The following is a 16,156-nucleotide window of genomic DNA, read 5'->3' on the forward strand; positions in this document are numbered from 1 at the left end:
CGGAATTAAAATTTTTCTCCGGCTGACGACGTAATAAAATATCACTGATATAACCAAGCGATATCTCTTCCCTGTCCAATTCCACGAGAACCATCGTAGAAATGAAAAGTAAAAGTTAAAGTAAGAATCTAATGCGAATGACGCTGTCCGGAAATACGGAATTGAAATTGCTTGGCTAACTCGAGTTGGTTAACCACGTAGCAGCTGGTCGTGGAATTAACACGGCCGCTCGGTCGTACGAGATAAGATACGATGCATGTAAACCAGGTGTAAGTGATAGACGCTCGATAATTAACGGGTATCGAGGTGAGAGATGAGGCAGAGATAGGTTGCTCGAGCTGGAAGACATTATCCCTGTCGTATCCATCATCCACCGAAAACTGGTTTGCTTTTTGTCTTTTATTCGCCTTTCGTAACGTTCTTCCACTGGCTAGTCGTTCCAGTTTCTTCTTCTTCTTCTTCTTTTTCTTCCTCTCCTTGGCGGTGTGGAAAATTTTCGCGTAAACCTGTCGGCGGTCGTGTTTCACGCGTCGTCGACGATCGGATTGTAATATCGTGAGGTGTGTCACGCGCGTATCGCCGTCGAGGAGAAGCTACGCGTCGATACGCGTCCATTCACGCTCCGCTGATTTTTCAAGCTTCGAGACAAGTTGTTCTGCACTTTCACTAATCTTTCGCAAACCAATTTCGGCGAGATCGTGTTTCGTCTGACGACGCGCAGACGCCTGGATACCTTGGTTTCTATTTTATTGTTTAATCTTACATCGCAATGGTCGGAACTTCTATTTTGATACAACTCACAACTTGTTACAAACTATGTAACAAGAAGGAAATAAAAGAAGTATGACACCGATAATAAAGCGATAAGTAGCCGCCGACTACAAATATTAAAACATGCGATAACATTCGACGCAGATTGAACGTGTTTCGCCGCTTTTATTTCCCGGTTACTTTATTACAAATCAGGTCGTTTCGTTCGCGTAATACGTGTCTTACGTAAAATGCCAAATGGTACTTTTCAATAATAATCGGTAAACAACAACTATTACGCGTAACCACAGTGATTACGGAGAACCAAGCCGGTTACGTTTTGACTTGCAGTTTCGTCGTTAACATATGACGTTAACGATATAACATAAGACGTTAACGTCTTGTGAAAAATAAGCGACAATCCGAATATCTTTGAATAGCGTGTACCTGATCGAGAATCAAATGCAAATGAAAGTTCGAAAGAGTACTAAGATGACTAATAACCAATAAGAGCACGAGGGAAGATCAAAAGGAGAAAAACAGAAGGGGCATAGAAGCGGCAAGAGAAACGAGTGGGAGGATGGAGAAAGAGCACGAAGAAGGGAGGAAGGAAGAGCGAAAAAGTAGAAGGAGGTGATAGAAAATACAAAAGGTGGCCGGGAAGAATGGTGAAGAGGCCGAGAAATGTACCGGTCGTGGTGCACCATAGGGTGCCTTGTTCACCCAGCGGGGAACCCCCTGAGCCCCTCCCAGACTTTACATCTATTTACAAACATTTTGGCAGACCGGAGATAGAGTGAAACGGAGAATGGTAGAGAATGCACGCGGTCGGCCAAAGCCGAGAATGTCGGCCCTTATGAAAATCCATTTCGGCTGAAAAATGGCCTGGTCCGTAATCCATTAGGGGCACAAGGGCGGAAGGGAGGCAGACACGGGGGTGAAGAGAAGGTTTAAAAAAATAAAAGAAAAAAAGAAGGAAGGGAGAGGAGGAATAGCGATCACAAAGAGCGTGCGCGAAATATTCCTCGAAACGAATCGTGATTCTTGACTCGGGTCAACGATCGAAAATACGATTAAAGTATTTTTAATTAACACGCCGTTCATACGATTTTTCGTAGCCTCGTCTGGACGAATGGAGACTTTCCGATGTTCGTTGTTTAATCGCGTAACTTTGACGCTTGTTGAGCTTTCCCTTCTTATTTCTGTATGTCTGTTTTAATGTTTTCCGTATTATAATTTTGTATAAACAGTCTTAGAGACAATAGTAGTTTTGAAGCTACTCCGCTTAATCTTTAGAAGTTAACGTCGAAAAAAAAAACACATTTAGACATGTCATCGCAAAGGAAGTTCCATCCTTCGTACATTTTCTTTGGATTAAAAATCAATAAAGTCAGAGAAACGTAGTTGCTTTGTCATTTCGATATTCAATGTTTTTCGAAAGATAGGAAAGTTACCGTTTGCAAGAATTACACCGTAATAGCGTTTATTATGGGGTAGGGTAGTATCAAAATGAGTATTCATATGGGAGAAATTGAATTCACGATAGCGTGCCAGGGTTAAAATAAAAATTTAATAGCAACATATAAATTGTCACAAATCCTAATATTATGCAGTATCCACACAGTAAATTACCAGACAAAACAGACGCGTAAAATATTTCCATGCGAGCCCAAGCATTGACTCTTTTACTCTTTCTCAAGTCTAATGTTTCCCTGTCTATTTGACAATGTGCTCTAACATAGTACACACTGTTGGCCGTGCAAATTATTAACGTCCGTTCAAACACGCGCTTTCTTCGGAAGCGATAAATCATCGGTATGAAAACACATTGTGTTTGCCCTGTGCACTTCTTCGTTGTGTAAATTTGCGCGGGTTCCACTACGAGGAACTTCCTTCCATACGCGGATTCAATGGAAATCGTGGATAACTATGGGAACAAAGGTAATTTTCGAAACTTGGGCCGCGCCCTCGAAACGGCGATTCACGGTGACAGATCGCACCCATGAGTATTCTATAACAATAGGCTTCCCCTTGTGCCGATTATCCCGCGATGAGTGCGCGATTATTCGGAGACGCATTTTATTGCAACATATGGCAATCATTTTGTTCGATCTGTTGGTAAGTGGAAAAGTAAAACGGAAAAATTTAAAAGAATTATAAAAGTAATTCAAAGTTACGATTATGAAAAATATTTCAGAGGGTGCGTATACTTATCGATTCGTGAAATGTTAAGTTCAGTTACTTTTACAGCTATATTTAATCTGTTACATTTTCTCGTTCGGTTGAAGCCAGAAATTTTCTATCGAATGATGTTCTTAGATATTTGTAATTGTAATAATACATTCTTTGATGAAAATCTGATATTCGTGTTATATGGAGAATACTTTGTATAAGAAATTTTACCTTAAGGAATTTTACTGTACATGATATAACTAGGTATTATAAAATTTATATAGGCATTCAATATTTATTTTTTAGTAATTTTTTAAAATATTCTTTTACGTACATAAACAATCTGATCTACTTATCTACTTATTATAATAGTAGTACTACTTAGGCACGACATGTTTTGTTCAACTCCTCTAATATATCCTGAGAAAGGCTCAGACAAACCATCAGATATAGTATTACAAGTTTCACATCTTAAACATCGTCATACACAATTCCTACATTTTTAATTCCTATCTACCATAAAAGGTGGAAAGCGTACATCTTTTATCTCCAATATCACAGAAGCAAGAATTCCGTGATACATTTTATTACGCTGTAAAGAGCTATAAACCCAGTGTATTCATGAATTTGCAAGCTTTAATTAAAAACATTAACATTTTTTAATTTTAAATTCAATTAAAATTTCAACGCAAAATTATCTTCACGCGTCTCTATATCCAATTCTATTCTATTCTATTTTATTCTATTCTGCCGCCAGGAAACCAAGAATCCTTTGTCATTTTATTTCACTGTAAAGAGTTAATATCGCTGATACTCGTGAATTTACAAAATTTATTTTCGAAATTAAAATCTTTTCAATTTTAGATTCCATTAAAACTTCAGTACAAAACCCTCCACCCTGTCTCACCTTCGCACACATAACCCGACATCCGATATCGGTTCTATTCTGACGCCAGAAATTTTATTACATTGCCAAAGTTCCAACTGCAAACTAAAGTTCCGATCCCGAAGCAAAAGTTTGGCCATTAGAATTTCAATGCAGAACCCTGGAAATCCTTCTCGTCGTCGCACATACTCCACCCTACGTATGCCAAAATTCGTGTGGAAATGCATGCGACGCCAGTTGCATCGGAACTCGAGTCGTGCCATTGAAACGATGGTTTAAGAAGGCGCGAGAGGCGGCCGACAATACCCGGTTCGACAGCGGGGCACGAAAACGAGACGAACCTTACAATACCGCGAATTTGCAGCTCTCCTTGCGGCAATTAGCCCCTATTGAGCGGTGCACGACAGCTCGAGGGACCGGTCCCGCCTTCTTCTTCGTTTCGTGCTGCTCGACCTCCCTTTTCCTCCCCTTTTTCGTCTCGCGGGTGAAAAGCGGGCTCGTTGCTCTCGCGGCACGGTGTCACGGCCACGTGCACGCGATCGCCACAAGCGAATCGCACGCCCATCGGCTGTCGGATGAATTTCAATTAAGCGGCACACACGCGGTCCGCCTCTCTCAATGAAACGGAGCTGCACGCTTGGTGCCGTGCCAAGCGTCGCGCCAAACATGTCACGAGATATCGTGCACTGGCTCAATAGCTATCCTTAAATCCTTTTCTCCGTGGCGGAACCGATTCAATGAGAAGAGTTCTTTCGTTGCTGTCGGTTAATGATCTTTGCGTGGGGACAGTTTGATGCAGGATTTTGAAGTTTCGATGTATATAGCAAGGGAGAGGACTATTCGAGATTGAACGTCGTAAAATTCAGAAGCTCGAACTTTATACCGCACGAACAGTATGTTGTCAGCGGATTTCTATAGGAAGAAATTCATATTTGTGTTAATACAAGACATGGAATTCAGTCGGAGATTTGTTCCGTTTATTAAAGGTACTTTTCTTTGGGTGTTTTATATATTTTTGTGTATTACATACGTTATAAATTTCTCACAGATGAAGAACGATCCGTAAAGTTTACATGTCTGACTATACTTATTGCATATTACGAGATGTTAGTTTTTAGTTAATAATGGAAGAATTAGAAAATATTGAATACTTTAGGTACAGTAAGAAATAATATGGATAAAGTTTTTTTTCTTTTTTTTATTTTTATTTATTTACATTTTACAATTTGTCCAGTAGGACATTTGGTAAAATATTATAGCTTAGTGATATAGTAATATAACATGTGGATAGCTACCCCCAATGGGATACCATCTTCGAATGTATGGATAAAGTGACTAAAGAGTCTACAGCAATTGTAGAATTTAACCTCTGCGCTCTAATTCTTAATTAAACTACTCGCTGGAGCTATCGACTTGCTTATGTCATAGAACAAGCCAAAAATATTACCTATAGTTATCTACCAAGATTATTAAATTAAACAACAATTTTCTCGAATCCCCGTAGTTTGCCAGATGTCTCATAAATGCATAAACTTTTACACTTAATTAATCTACTCGCCATAGCCATGAATAATTGATTTATGTGCAATTTACATGTGAAATAAGCTAGACACAAGCCTCGTGGTTGCCTACGAGAATTGTTAAATTAAACAAGATTCACTTGGATCCCCCATAGCTTCCAAAATTTCTCATAAACGAATAAATTTATACATCCTAACTCTTGATTAATGTACTCGATACGAGCCACGGATAACTTACTTATATCACACAATAAACCGAAAACAGCCCCTGTAGTTGGCTACGTGAATTAAACAGGGTTTACCGGAATCTCCATAGCTTCCCATAACCTAAAGTCACTGGTATCCTCGAGCACACTTTCTCGCGCGTTCTATTGACCATCAATGCTTCTCCTCCTGTCATTCAGGTATACAACCGGAATACAGAAAGCATAGAGAAGAATGTCTTCTGCTCTTAAGTTGCAAACGAGAGGAAGAAAGAAGAATAAAAAAAGAAGAAGAGGATCGCCGTAACTGAATGATCCTCGATACCGATCGTATTTATACTCCTGTTTGCCTGCTAATTCGCCACGGACACGACCCTTAAAATCCTGGTGTCCGGCCAACACATGTATTCGTTTCCCGTTCTACACTCGTTCCAGGGGCTGTTCGTTTACCTGGCCGAGCGGTTGCACGCGGCGCGACGCCTTTTTCCGCGTGCATCCGCGTGAAATCGCGTAAATCCTCGTCCAGACGCGCCTGTAAGGAAAATCGCGTTAAGCGGAACTGTGAAGGAAAAACTAGCTCGAAAGGAGGGTCCAGCGTGGTTCACTGTATACGGAGATGAAAAGAGGAGAAAAAAGCCGTTGTTTGCGTTTCACGGATGGAAGACGAAGTCGAGGGATTGGTCTCGCGCGAGAGGGTGCCTTAAATACGAGATAGGTCCAAAGGATTTTCAGAGTCATTGGTTTTCTCTGTAATTTTGATGGGAAATTTGGCCGCGACGAGGAAAAGAAATTATTCCACGGTTGTGTTAATATATTAGATTATCCCTAAAGTTTCTTTCGTTTTATAAGGAAACAATAGACGCACAACATTTTTTGTTTTATATTCTTTTTATTGAATTATGTATGATACATTTCGTTCTATTGAAACAGACCCAAGCTTTTGGGACGACCTAATATTATGAACCTGAAATCCGTCTTTAATCAATTATTGATGGTGGAAATGACAAACGATAGATATACGAATTCTATTGTTCATAGAAATATTCAAATTCTATTATTAATAATAGAGATTAACGATACTTCTTATGCTCGTGCAAGCAATAATGTAGTAGAACTCTGGATTTATTCAATTTGTGTTGGATTTCTAGAAAGGATTAGGTTCATGGAAAAATAAGCGCATTTGTCGTTTAGTTAGTTAATAACTTGTCAAGCGTAACTTGAACAACGTGAAAAAATTAACGATAATTAATGGTCAATTATTTCTTCTCCATTTTTGTTGCGTTGGATATCTTCAAATTATTTTTGGTTTGTTAGCTTTCTCTGTTCCCTAATATCTTTATTCGTTGTCCTAATGCCATCATTCCACAGTTACGGTTAAATTACTAAATGTTGTAAATTATCAATCGAGTAACCCGAGGATGCGTTTTGTTACAGAGGTGTAAGGAGAAGCTGAACACCCTGGCTATCTCGGTAATGAACCAGTGGCCGGGAGTGAAGTTAAGGGTGACAGAGGGTTGGGACGAGGAGGGAAAACACGCGACGGATTCGCTGCATTACGAGGGACGTGCCGTCGACGTGACGACGAGCGATCGGGATCGCTCGAAATACGGAATGCTGGCGAGGCTCGCTGTCGAAGCTGGTTTCGACTGGGTCTACTACGAGTCTAGGTCCCACATTCACTGTTCTGTCAAGTCTGGTTAGTATTCTTTATTCATTATTTTCTCCAATTAGATGCTCTTGTTAACTAAATCATTTTTCAGCTAGAAAAATTACTTCAAATATAAAATTAATTAATTAGATCTATTATAAAGGAAGTTCTTTTCTCTTCTTTCTTCTTTTTCTTTTACCTTTGATGTAGGATGTACCGAATTTTTGCATATACGTCTCGAATTTAGATATTTTAAAAGTGCTCAGATTTCATGTAATTTTTAGAGAAATGAAGTACTTAAAAAAAAAAAAAAAAAAAAAAAATGAAACTACATCGGGGTTTCGAATATATTCTAGATTTGTAATATTTAAAATATTTTAGAAACGCCGCTGCTGAATTTCCATTGACTTTTAAAGAAATAAATCGCGTTTGAAAAAACGTTTTTCACGTTGAAATATCCGAAGTATTTTAAATGTACGTATTTATCGATAAGAATGAAGAGGAAGTTATTGATCGATAAAAGCAACCTGCCGAGAAGCTGCAGTCGACGCTCTCGTGTAATTTGTCGTTACGCTCCTTTAATTCGGCGGCTTCGATTAAGTTCCGTGTAAATTTCAATTACCAGAGGCAAAAACGATTTGCCTTGTCAGAACCACCGGTGCAACAACGTTGCGCAAGTCGGTCGATAGTCTCTTGCGATTCTATTTCCACGTTTCGAATATTAGATTTTTTAATATCGTTATACGTAGCTATTATCTCGCTAGAAAGAAATTTAGAGAAACTTAAGAATCAGTGGAATTTACACGAACATTTTTAAATACAATATTTAATATTCTTGTTATAATATTCAGTAGATGAAACAATTTTTTACTCGAGTTCTGTTTCTTTAAATTACGTTCGTAAATGAGTAAAATTAAATTGCAGATTGCAGTGTTACTCGCTAATATTTTTTTCGAGAAACGATGCAACAAAAATTTATTCGCTGGTTCGAAGAGATCCAGATCTATCTATCGATGCCCGATAAATCGTATTATCGCTATCAATCAACATTCCAGTGGAGACACGCGTTTGGATGTTCCGCCTTGTCACGGTCACTTCATTCGTCACGCCGAAATAACGTTGGCGAGCCAATGTTCGAGTCACCTAACCATGTTATACGTTTGTAATCGTTTCCGGCACCTAATTTCTCCTGAAATCTCTTTAAATCACGCGCGCAATTTACGATCCTCCTGATATCGCCGCGTTTTATGGAATAAACGAACGAACGATCTTCGACGATCGTGGAACCGTTTAGTAATTCATTTCTAGAAACATCAAAGCTTGCAATTTACGATGCAAAGTATTATCTCTACGAACGCGCAATTTTCAAATGGAAATAAAAAGAGAGAATCAGTTGCGGACAAACAGATTTATTAAAAATTTGTAAAGAAATATTTATAGGACAAGAAATATAAGATAATGACAACAGAATGCACCGTGAATCCTTTTCGATAATCGATGGCTGTTTCAGTGAATTTTATTTTTACTTTGATCGATGCTTGGTTGGTTTATTTATGGAAGAGCACCACTGCTACAAGAAAATCTACTTGCTGCGCCATTTGCCTCTCCGCCAAGAGGAAGTTATCTGTTTTACCGACTTGTATAGATCTTCAGGGTATTGTAGAAAATGATCGCATTCGGTGAAAGAAGTTATTCTACGAGGACAGAGGCAGTGAAATATATCTTGTATGCCAAGACCTATCTATCGAGGATAACAAAGAGTAACGCGACAATTCTTTTACGTGTTGCACAGTCTTATTCATACAGCATATACATAATATATATTTTGCAAAGTTTAAACTTTGTATTTAAATATACTCTTATTATATATTTGAGTATTTAAATATACTCTTTAAACTTTAAACCACGATTGCCTCGCGGAATTAGAAATTAAAAATAGTCGATCGAAATACTAATTGAGCGCGATTCCATATAATATCGATTCTTTAGAATATTCGTGTTACAGAATATTCTATTCTGTATGAACTAAATTCCATAAGAAATTATATTTCTACTTGATTCTATTTATTTATAAATCCACAAATCGTGAAAAGATGTGACTCAACGAAAAGACACAAGATAGAAATGGAGGAACAAGAAGAGAAACCGATACAGTCGAACCTCGGTAATTCGAAGCTCAAGGAAAGAGTTAAATAAATAAAGATCTAACACAAACGAAAATTCGACGTGCGAAAGCTTCGTACAATGGCACAGTTACGCTCACTTTTCCAGGAAATGTTAGTACTTTAAGCTTCTCCTTGAAACTAACTTTATTCAACGCACACGTATGCAAAAGTTAACGCGGGCAAAACGAATGGCAAAAGAAAAAGACGCGGAGGATGATGGCAATTGCGCGCTCGACTGACGAAAAACGACTAGCTTCCATGGATAAGCCCGTGATCGAAAGGCAAAGAACCAGAGGAACGGCCTGCGTCGTCTTGCGTTGCTTGAACAACTATAACAGTTAAAAGAAGACAATACAGGATGATCGATTTCTCACATCTTGTGGACGTAGCATAAGTACACTTCGAGTTGCAGAAGCACTGACGATAGAAGTTGGAACTTACAGAGGTAAACTTTGATTTGTAGAGATAAACTTGGACTCGTGGAGGTCTTCTGAGTATTCGAAAGTCGAGTGTCAGAGGTAACAGAATGCATCTATGGATATGTGGCAAATAATTCGAGTTGAAGTAAGTTTTATTGCCACTTGCAAAGGTTTTCGCAACGGAGCAGAAAGCAACGAAGAAAATTCTAGTCTTACAGAAGCTTTCGAGTTACGGAAGTTCGACTGTGATAGAAATAAATAAAAATGAAAAAAGATACAGTATTGTATTTCTTTATAGCATCGAGGCTTCTGCCTATTACAATCTTTCCTGTGCACGTTTGATACATTTTATTTCTATCGCAATCTATTCCTTACAGTTAAGTCTTCGTTACATTGTCTATCTGAATCTATAGAAATCTAAAATATCTAGCTATATCCTTATCATATAGATTATACCGTATAAATTATTATATTTATATCTTCTAGTTCATTTCGTCTCGTTATTCTAAGACATATCGGCTAAGGCGCCTGCACGTATATTTCTATGCTACAATGCTGTATGCGAGCATATGCTGTCAGTCTTTGATATTTTATTTCAGTTTTGGTCGTTGTTCTTGGTCTCTTCTCTATTCTTCCAAGCAAGAATCTCTCGACTTCGTGCTTTCCTTTGTGAAGTTTGCTAGTTTCAATATGCGCTTTGCGGTTTTTATTGTTTCTGTCCATTTCTTATTCCTCAATGTGGTTGATCTGATTTCTCTACACATTGTATAGTCGCTTGGTACATGCCTTTCTATTTTCTGTTTCTCCGGCCTTACATGGTTGACACGATTGGTCCTCTTCCATTTTATATTTCAGTTCATTTTCTATCATCGTTGTCCAACATAATTTCTTTTATCGACAGCGTGCAACTAGATTTAAGTAAAGATGATAAGTACGACAAAGGTAATAAAATGGCCAGATATCGCATAATTCAACGTTGTCAATTTTCGTTACGCGACGATACGAGCGAGAAACGTTCACAGAATGGTTGGACGAAATTTCTCATAAGCTACATACACCGCGGGTAGAAAAGGAACGTTAAAAAGGACCAAACACGAGGATTCGGGGGCGCAGGCTCGTTTCGTCGGTTTGGCCGAGGCTCGAGTTTCAAAATAAATGTCAATAAATCTAGGCTTGCCTGTCGGCTCAAATTAGATTCCAGCGTAACAATCGCTGCGAAATCGATACGAGCCGAAAGAACGATATTCGAGAGACCAAGGGAACGGTCAGTTAAGAGAAACAGGTATCGTCTGTGGACGCGAGCCACGCGTATCACGATTTCGACGCCCTCGCTCCATTCTCTGATCCATCTTCCTAGATCGATCGATCGATCGATTTCCTTCCAAGATCCTTTGCCCGATCTGCCGACAGATTTTACCTCGAGACGATTCTCTACGAGATTCTCCAAATATCTCCTCTGCTAGATTTTGTAGTCTGATGTGGTTGAACTTTCGATCAATCGAAAGAAGAAACAGAGAAGAAAAGATAGAAATCGGTTAATTCGAGGAAAATCATTCAGTATGGGTAGTAGAGCTTAATTTTCATGGAAAATTATTCTTCGTCAAACTATAACGGAGGGATCAATAGAAAATTAATAAAACATGTAATTGTGGGAACGCACGATGGCTTGGAAATTCATACAAAATGTTTTAAACTTGATTTTAAACTATACCACAATGTTTTTTACTATCGGTTGATCTAAGAAAACTTGAAGTATGGAAAAGATTTTGTTATCGTATCTGACTCAATATTAGCTGCGTGATATTCACCCCATCGGATGTCTGAGGGTTAATCAGCTTACCCAATCCCTTGGCGACAATTCACGCAATCGCTATTCTCCATCTTTCTCACGATCTCCCCTAAACTTTCTTCCAATCAATTCCATGCTCAACCCACTTGTGCAACGACGTGTCGAATAATTCTACGAACAAGCTTCCACGTCTTTCGAATTCATCCTCCGCTTTACTTCTATATAAAGAAAATTTGAGAATAAGAGAAAAATAAAATTTCTGTGGAAGATTCAACCCCTCCAGTGTTTTTAATTTCGTTTATTGAATATTTCATCAACCTATTCCTGGTTATTCTAGTTCGTTTGTTGCATTCTGTATTTGATAAAAAGACATTTTACATACAGTTTGCCAACATCGTCAAGTCAAATAAGATGAAAAACCTTGAAACATAGCTAAAGATGGTTCGTTCGTTAAATAGAGTAGTCAGACACATACACACATGCACAAAATCTGACGACTATCACTTGAGTTATAAATGAAAACCAGCTTTTTAATTGCTGAAAAGGATGATCGGCCAGCTGTAGCTTCGCTAACTTCGCATTTTCAGCTTCAAGCTCTTTACCATACTCTTCATGTTCAACTTCAGACTTTCTACCGATTCCTCATTCTCAACTTCACACTTTCTACCGACTCTTCGTTCTCAACTTCAAACTTTCTATTAGCTCTATATTTTCCACTTCGACGTTTTTACCGATTACCTGAATCCTCAATTTCGAACCGTTTAGCACCTGCAAATAATTTCCATCTTCAAATATCCTGTTCGAGACTGGTTTCTCAGAACGTTCGATTCCCCTGCTCGTGTCGCTCTTACAGTGAATTAACGAAACACAACGACGTTCTCTGACATGATGGCGATTTTCCGCCGCGAAACGTCGGAATTCATCGGTGGTTGAAGGCCTCGAACCGGAAGGGATCCGGTCCGGTTTGATCAGGTAATCGGATCCGTGGACTGCGGTGTCGTCGTTGTCGACCAGACGAATCGAACACGGTTGAGAACGCCTCATGTGTAACGAGCTAACCGTGAGAAATTCGTGGCAATCATCCCTTGTCGACTACCCCGTCGTACCTCGTAATAACGATTGTTCGACGGGAATAATCGCGATTTCCCCTGAGAACGTGGCTCTCTATATCGCGCTGTTGCGACCCACCGACGACAGGCTTCATTTAAATTTAAATTTCTGTCCGCGACAACGTCGATACGACTTGTTATCCACGAGGTATCATTCGATGCATCTCCTCTGATATTTTTTTCGCTCTCCCTAATAGCCACGTAGACTGGGAAGATATTTTTTCACGTCAGACGCAGGGAAAATTGGGGGAATCTTTATGCATTCGTAGTCTACGATTTGATAGCTGTACGTGTGTGTATATTCCTTGCTGCAATTCAGGGTACCATCTATTACGATTTGAAACTTGAACGATCAACGCATTCAATGCGAGAAGATTTTTTATGGTCTCTAGCTTCCGCGAGGAGGAAGATTGAGAAAAATTCCTTTGCTTTCAATTTTTCTTTCTTTTTTTTTTTTTTAGAATACACGCTCGATCGTTGAGAAATATTAAAGAAAAAGCAATGTCGATGCATTGAACGTATTAAGTTTATATATTTTCAAATAAAAGATAATCGTATCGATTGCCGTGTAGGAGAGAAAATTCATCGAAATTTTATGAACTCGCGTTTCTTTCAATGAAATATGATCGTACGAATTCGCGCTTTAGAATTCAGCGTGACGTTCATTGGAAGACCAAATGGGAAGTTGTTCGGTTTTTCTATTTCGACAATCGAATCACCCTAAAATCGACGTCAGAGTCGCAGTTATCGATACTTCAGTTTCGTTAATCTCCTTCGCGCAATTCAATTTTCGATCATCCCAAAAAACGAATCAACTTTCATCTGTTCTATTGGGACTCGCAAGTTTATTCGGGCGACGGAGATTCGATTAAAAGATCGAAATATAGGAAGAATGATTGTCCAAAATAGAAGTATTTTATATAATATTTTATACTATAAAAGACTTTTTAAAATATTCTCTGTTAACAATGATATCGTAAATTGTTCTCTTTTCTCGTAACTGTACCTCATTTTATACTTTTTAAATGAAAGTATCCAAATCGAGAAGCATCGAGAAAAAACGCGAACATTATTTTCAAGCATAAGAAATATAATTTTCTATTTTTTATGTCTATAATAAACGATATACAGTAGAATTCCATTTATCGAAGCGAAATTTTAGTCGCAACCTTCCCACTTCTTTTTCGTATTTTGCTGAAATATAATAAAAATATGTTCGTCATTCATTCATCACATTCATCGCATTAACCAAACAGCATACGATAAATCAACACCAACAATGTTACCAGTAAAAAATCTTTGCGAAGAACCTTGGTAGAAACCTTTCCAAAAACTTCACGTTTTCTAATCAACCACTCTCTTCTTTCAGAATCATCGTCAGCGGCGAAATCCGGAGGTTGCTTCCCGGGCAAAAGCTTGGTGCGAACGGCGGACGGTTCCTCGAAGCGGCTGGATCAAGTGCAACTTGGTGAGCGAATCGCAGCCTTGGACTCGCACGGTGACATCGTGTACAGCGAAGTAATAGCCTTCCTGGACCGTTCATTCGCCGAGAGGCGACAATTCGTCCGATTGACCACCGAATCTGGTCGAGTTCTCACCCTGACACCAGCTCACCTGGTCCCGGTCGAAGGCAGATCCACGGTATTCGCTGGCAGAGTTCAGCCAGGGGACAAGATCCTGGTAAGAGACCCAGCCGATGAAAACGAAGTTCAGCATCGTCTACGATGGGACAAAGTAATCGACAATCGATTGGTTCTCGAAGAAGGCATTTATGCTCCTTTAACAATGGAGGGAACGGTGTTAGTGGACGATGTGGTCGCTTCTTGTTACGCGTTCGTAGACAACCAGGAACTGGCTCACTTCGCGTTCCTTCCGTACCGAATGTGGAGCGCTGTGAGAAAGTTTTTCGAAAGGAGGCTCCTGGAAGCAGAGGACCTCAGGTACACGGACGCGAGGCAGGACTCGAGAAAGGGGCAAGAAGGCATACTTGGATATGCGTCCTTCCTCTATTGGATCTCCTCGTACGTCACGCCATCGAGGATACTGTATCAGTGAGACGAGGTCGATCGAGAGGATTTCTTCTCGGCTTTTATCTTTCTTTTTTCGTCGAACGGACTGCGAAACGCGTCCGCGAGTGCCCCACGTGGAGTCAGGCGAAGGAGGATTTCGAAGGATGTGGAAGATCGTTCGAGGTCTCTTGACAAGAATGCACGTGTACAGGGGAAAACGATGTGGAAGAACTGAGGTGGAATCGGAATGGAATTGCAGATGTACTTCGTTTTGGAACCCAAAGAATTTGTTCCTCTTTCTTCCTTGGAATATACGAGAGTTTGCAACAAGTAGAAAACGAAAATATAACGTAGCTAGAAAACTAGTACTTTTTGGATTCTACTCGTGTTAACCCTTAATCACAGATGTTGGTGCTTTTAATATTACCATGTACCAATATAGTCCCTTGGATTATTTATTAAATCTCTCTGTTTTGAATTAGAATAGAATTGAATTAGAATTAGTTAGAAAACAAAGGACGAGGCTTCTTAGAATGGAAGATGATCAAGTGTTGAAGCTTTTAAAATTGCATGCTAAATTGTGGTAATGATATGAAAACTTACATTTAGTCTATAGTTGAGAGTTAAACAACCTCATATGTTAGGAAAGGAAGCCACAAATTCAGTGTGTCTCAAAACCAAGTTGAACCGAAATGATAATAAAAGTAAGATAGAAACGAACGAATGGACGAATACTGGACGACGTGAAAGGTCCACGCACGTGTTCCTGTGTCGTAAAAAGAAGAGATCCTGGTTGTTAATAATGGAATAAACGAACGAAACGATCGTTTGTCTCTTTCTGTTGAATTTTTATTCTAGGATCGGATTTCTTCTTTTTTTTATTCATTTTTCATCGAGAAATGTACTCGATGCGTGGACTGTGCGCGTAGCTCGAAGTCGAAGATGCATGCAGAAATGAAATTTGTTCTGGCCAGTGACCTCTCCTCCATTCATTGAATTAACTTGTAGTATACTAGGTATTATTATCGAGAGGATGGAGTTGAAACGAAGCTTTAGAAACGAAGAAGCTTGTGCTCTTGGTATAGTGTGTGTATAATACGAATATATAATATAATTATTGTAATTTTCTTCATTTTTGGCTTTCTCTGTCTCATTTCTGTCTGTCTATCTCTCTCTCTCTCTGTCTCTGTCTGTCTGTCTGTGTCTCTCTCTCTCTCTCTCTCTCGCTCTTCCTCGACGAATTTTATTTTTGCGCGCGAATCGTGTTTTTTCGGATTATGAGATGGATCTTTTACGAAGCCCGGTTAGAATGGAACTTTGCGACGAATTCGTCGATAAGTCGAACGAAAGGGACATAGTGCGTGTTTGAAATTTATTTATGGAACTTTTGTTAGGATGAAAGGGTCGATGTTCGACGAGATGCTTGGAATACTTGAGAAGTATGCCCCGTTTTGTACTTTGTGACGCGAGTGAAAAGTATTTGGCT

At 39.2% G+C, this 16,156-nt stretch overlaps 1 protein-coding gene across 2 annotated transcripts in view; it reads left to right on the forward strand.

Moving 5' to 3' along the window:
- Nucleotides 1-15,100, forward strand: part of LOC117205703 (sonic hedgehog protein A) — an 84,704-nt gene extending 69,604 nt beyond the window's left edge. For both annotated transcript variants that reach the window (XM_033444382.1, XM_033444383.1), the window contains 2 exons: nt 6,966-7,227; nt 14,031-15,100. In XM_033444382.1, the coding sequence (XP_033300273.1) occupies nt 6,966-7,227; nt 14,031-14,716 (948 nt within the window). In that variant the 3' untranslated portion in view covers nt 14,717-15,100. The remainder of the gene's footprint in view (nt 1-6,965; nt 7,228-14,030) is intronic.
- The last annotated feature ends 1,056 nt before the right edge of the window (nt 15,101-16,156 follow it).

Source organism: Bombus bifarius, unplaced genomic scaffold, assembly GCF_011952205.1.
Source record: "Bombus bifarius isolate JDL3187 unplaced genomic scaffold, Bbif_JDL3187 scf7180000007992, whole genome shotgun sequence".
NCBI classification, from domain to species: Eukaryota; Metazoa; Arthropoda; class Insecta; order Hymenoptera; family Apidae; genus Bombus; species Bombus bifarius.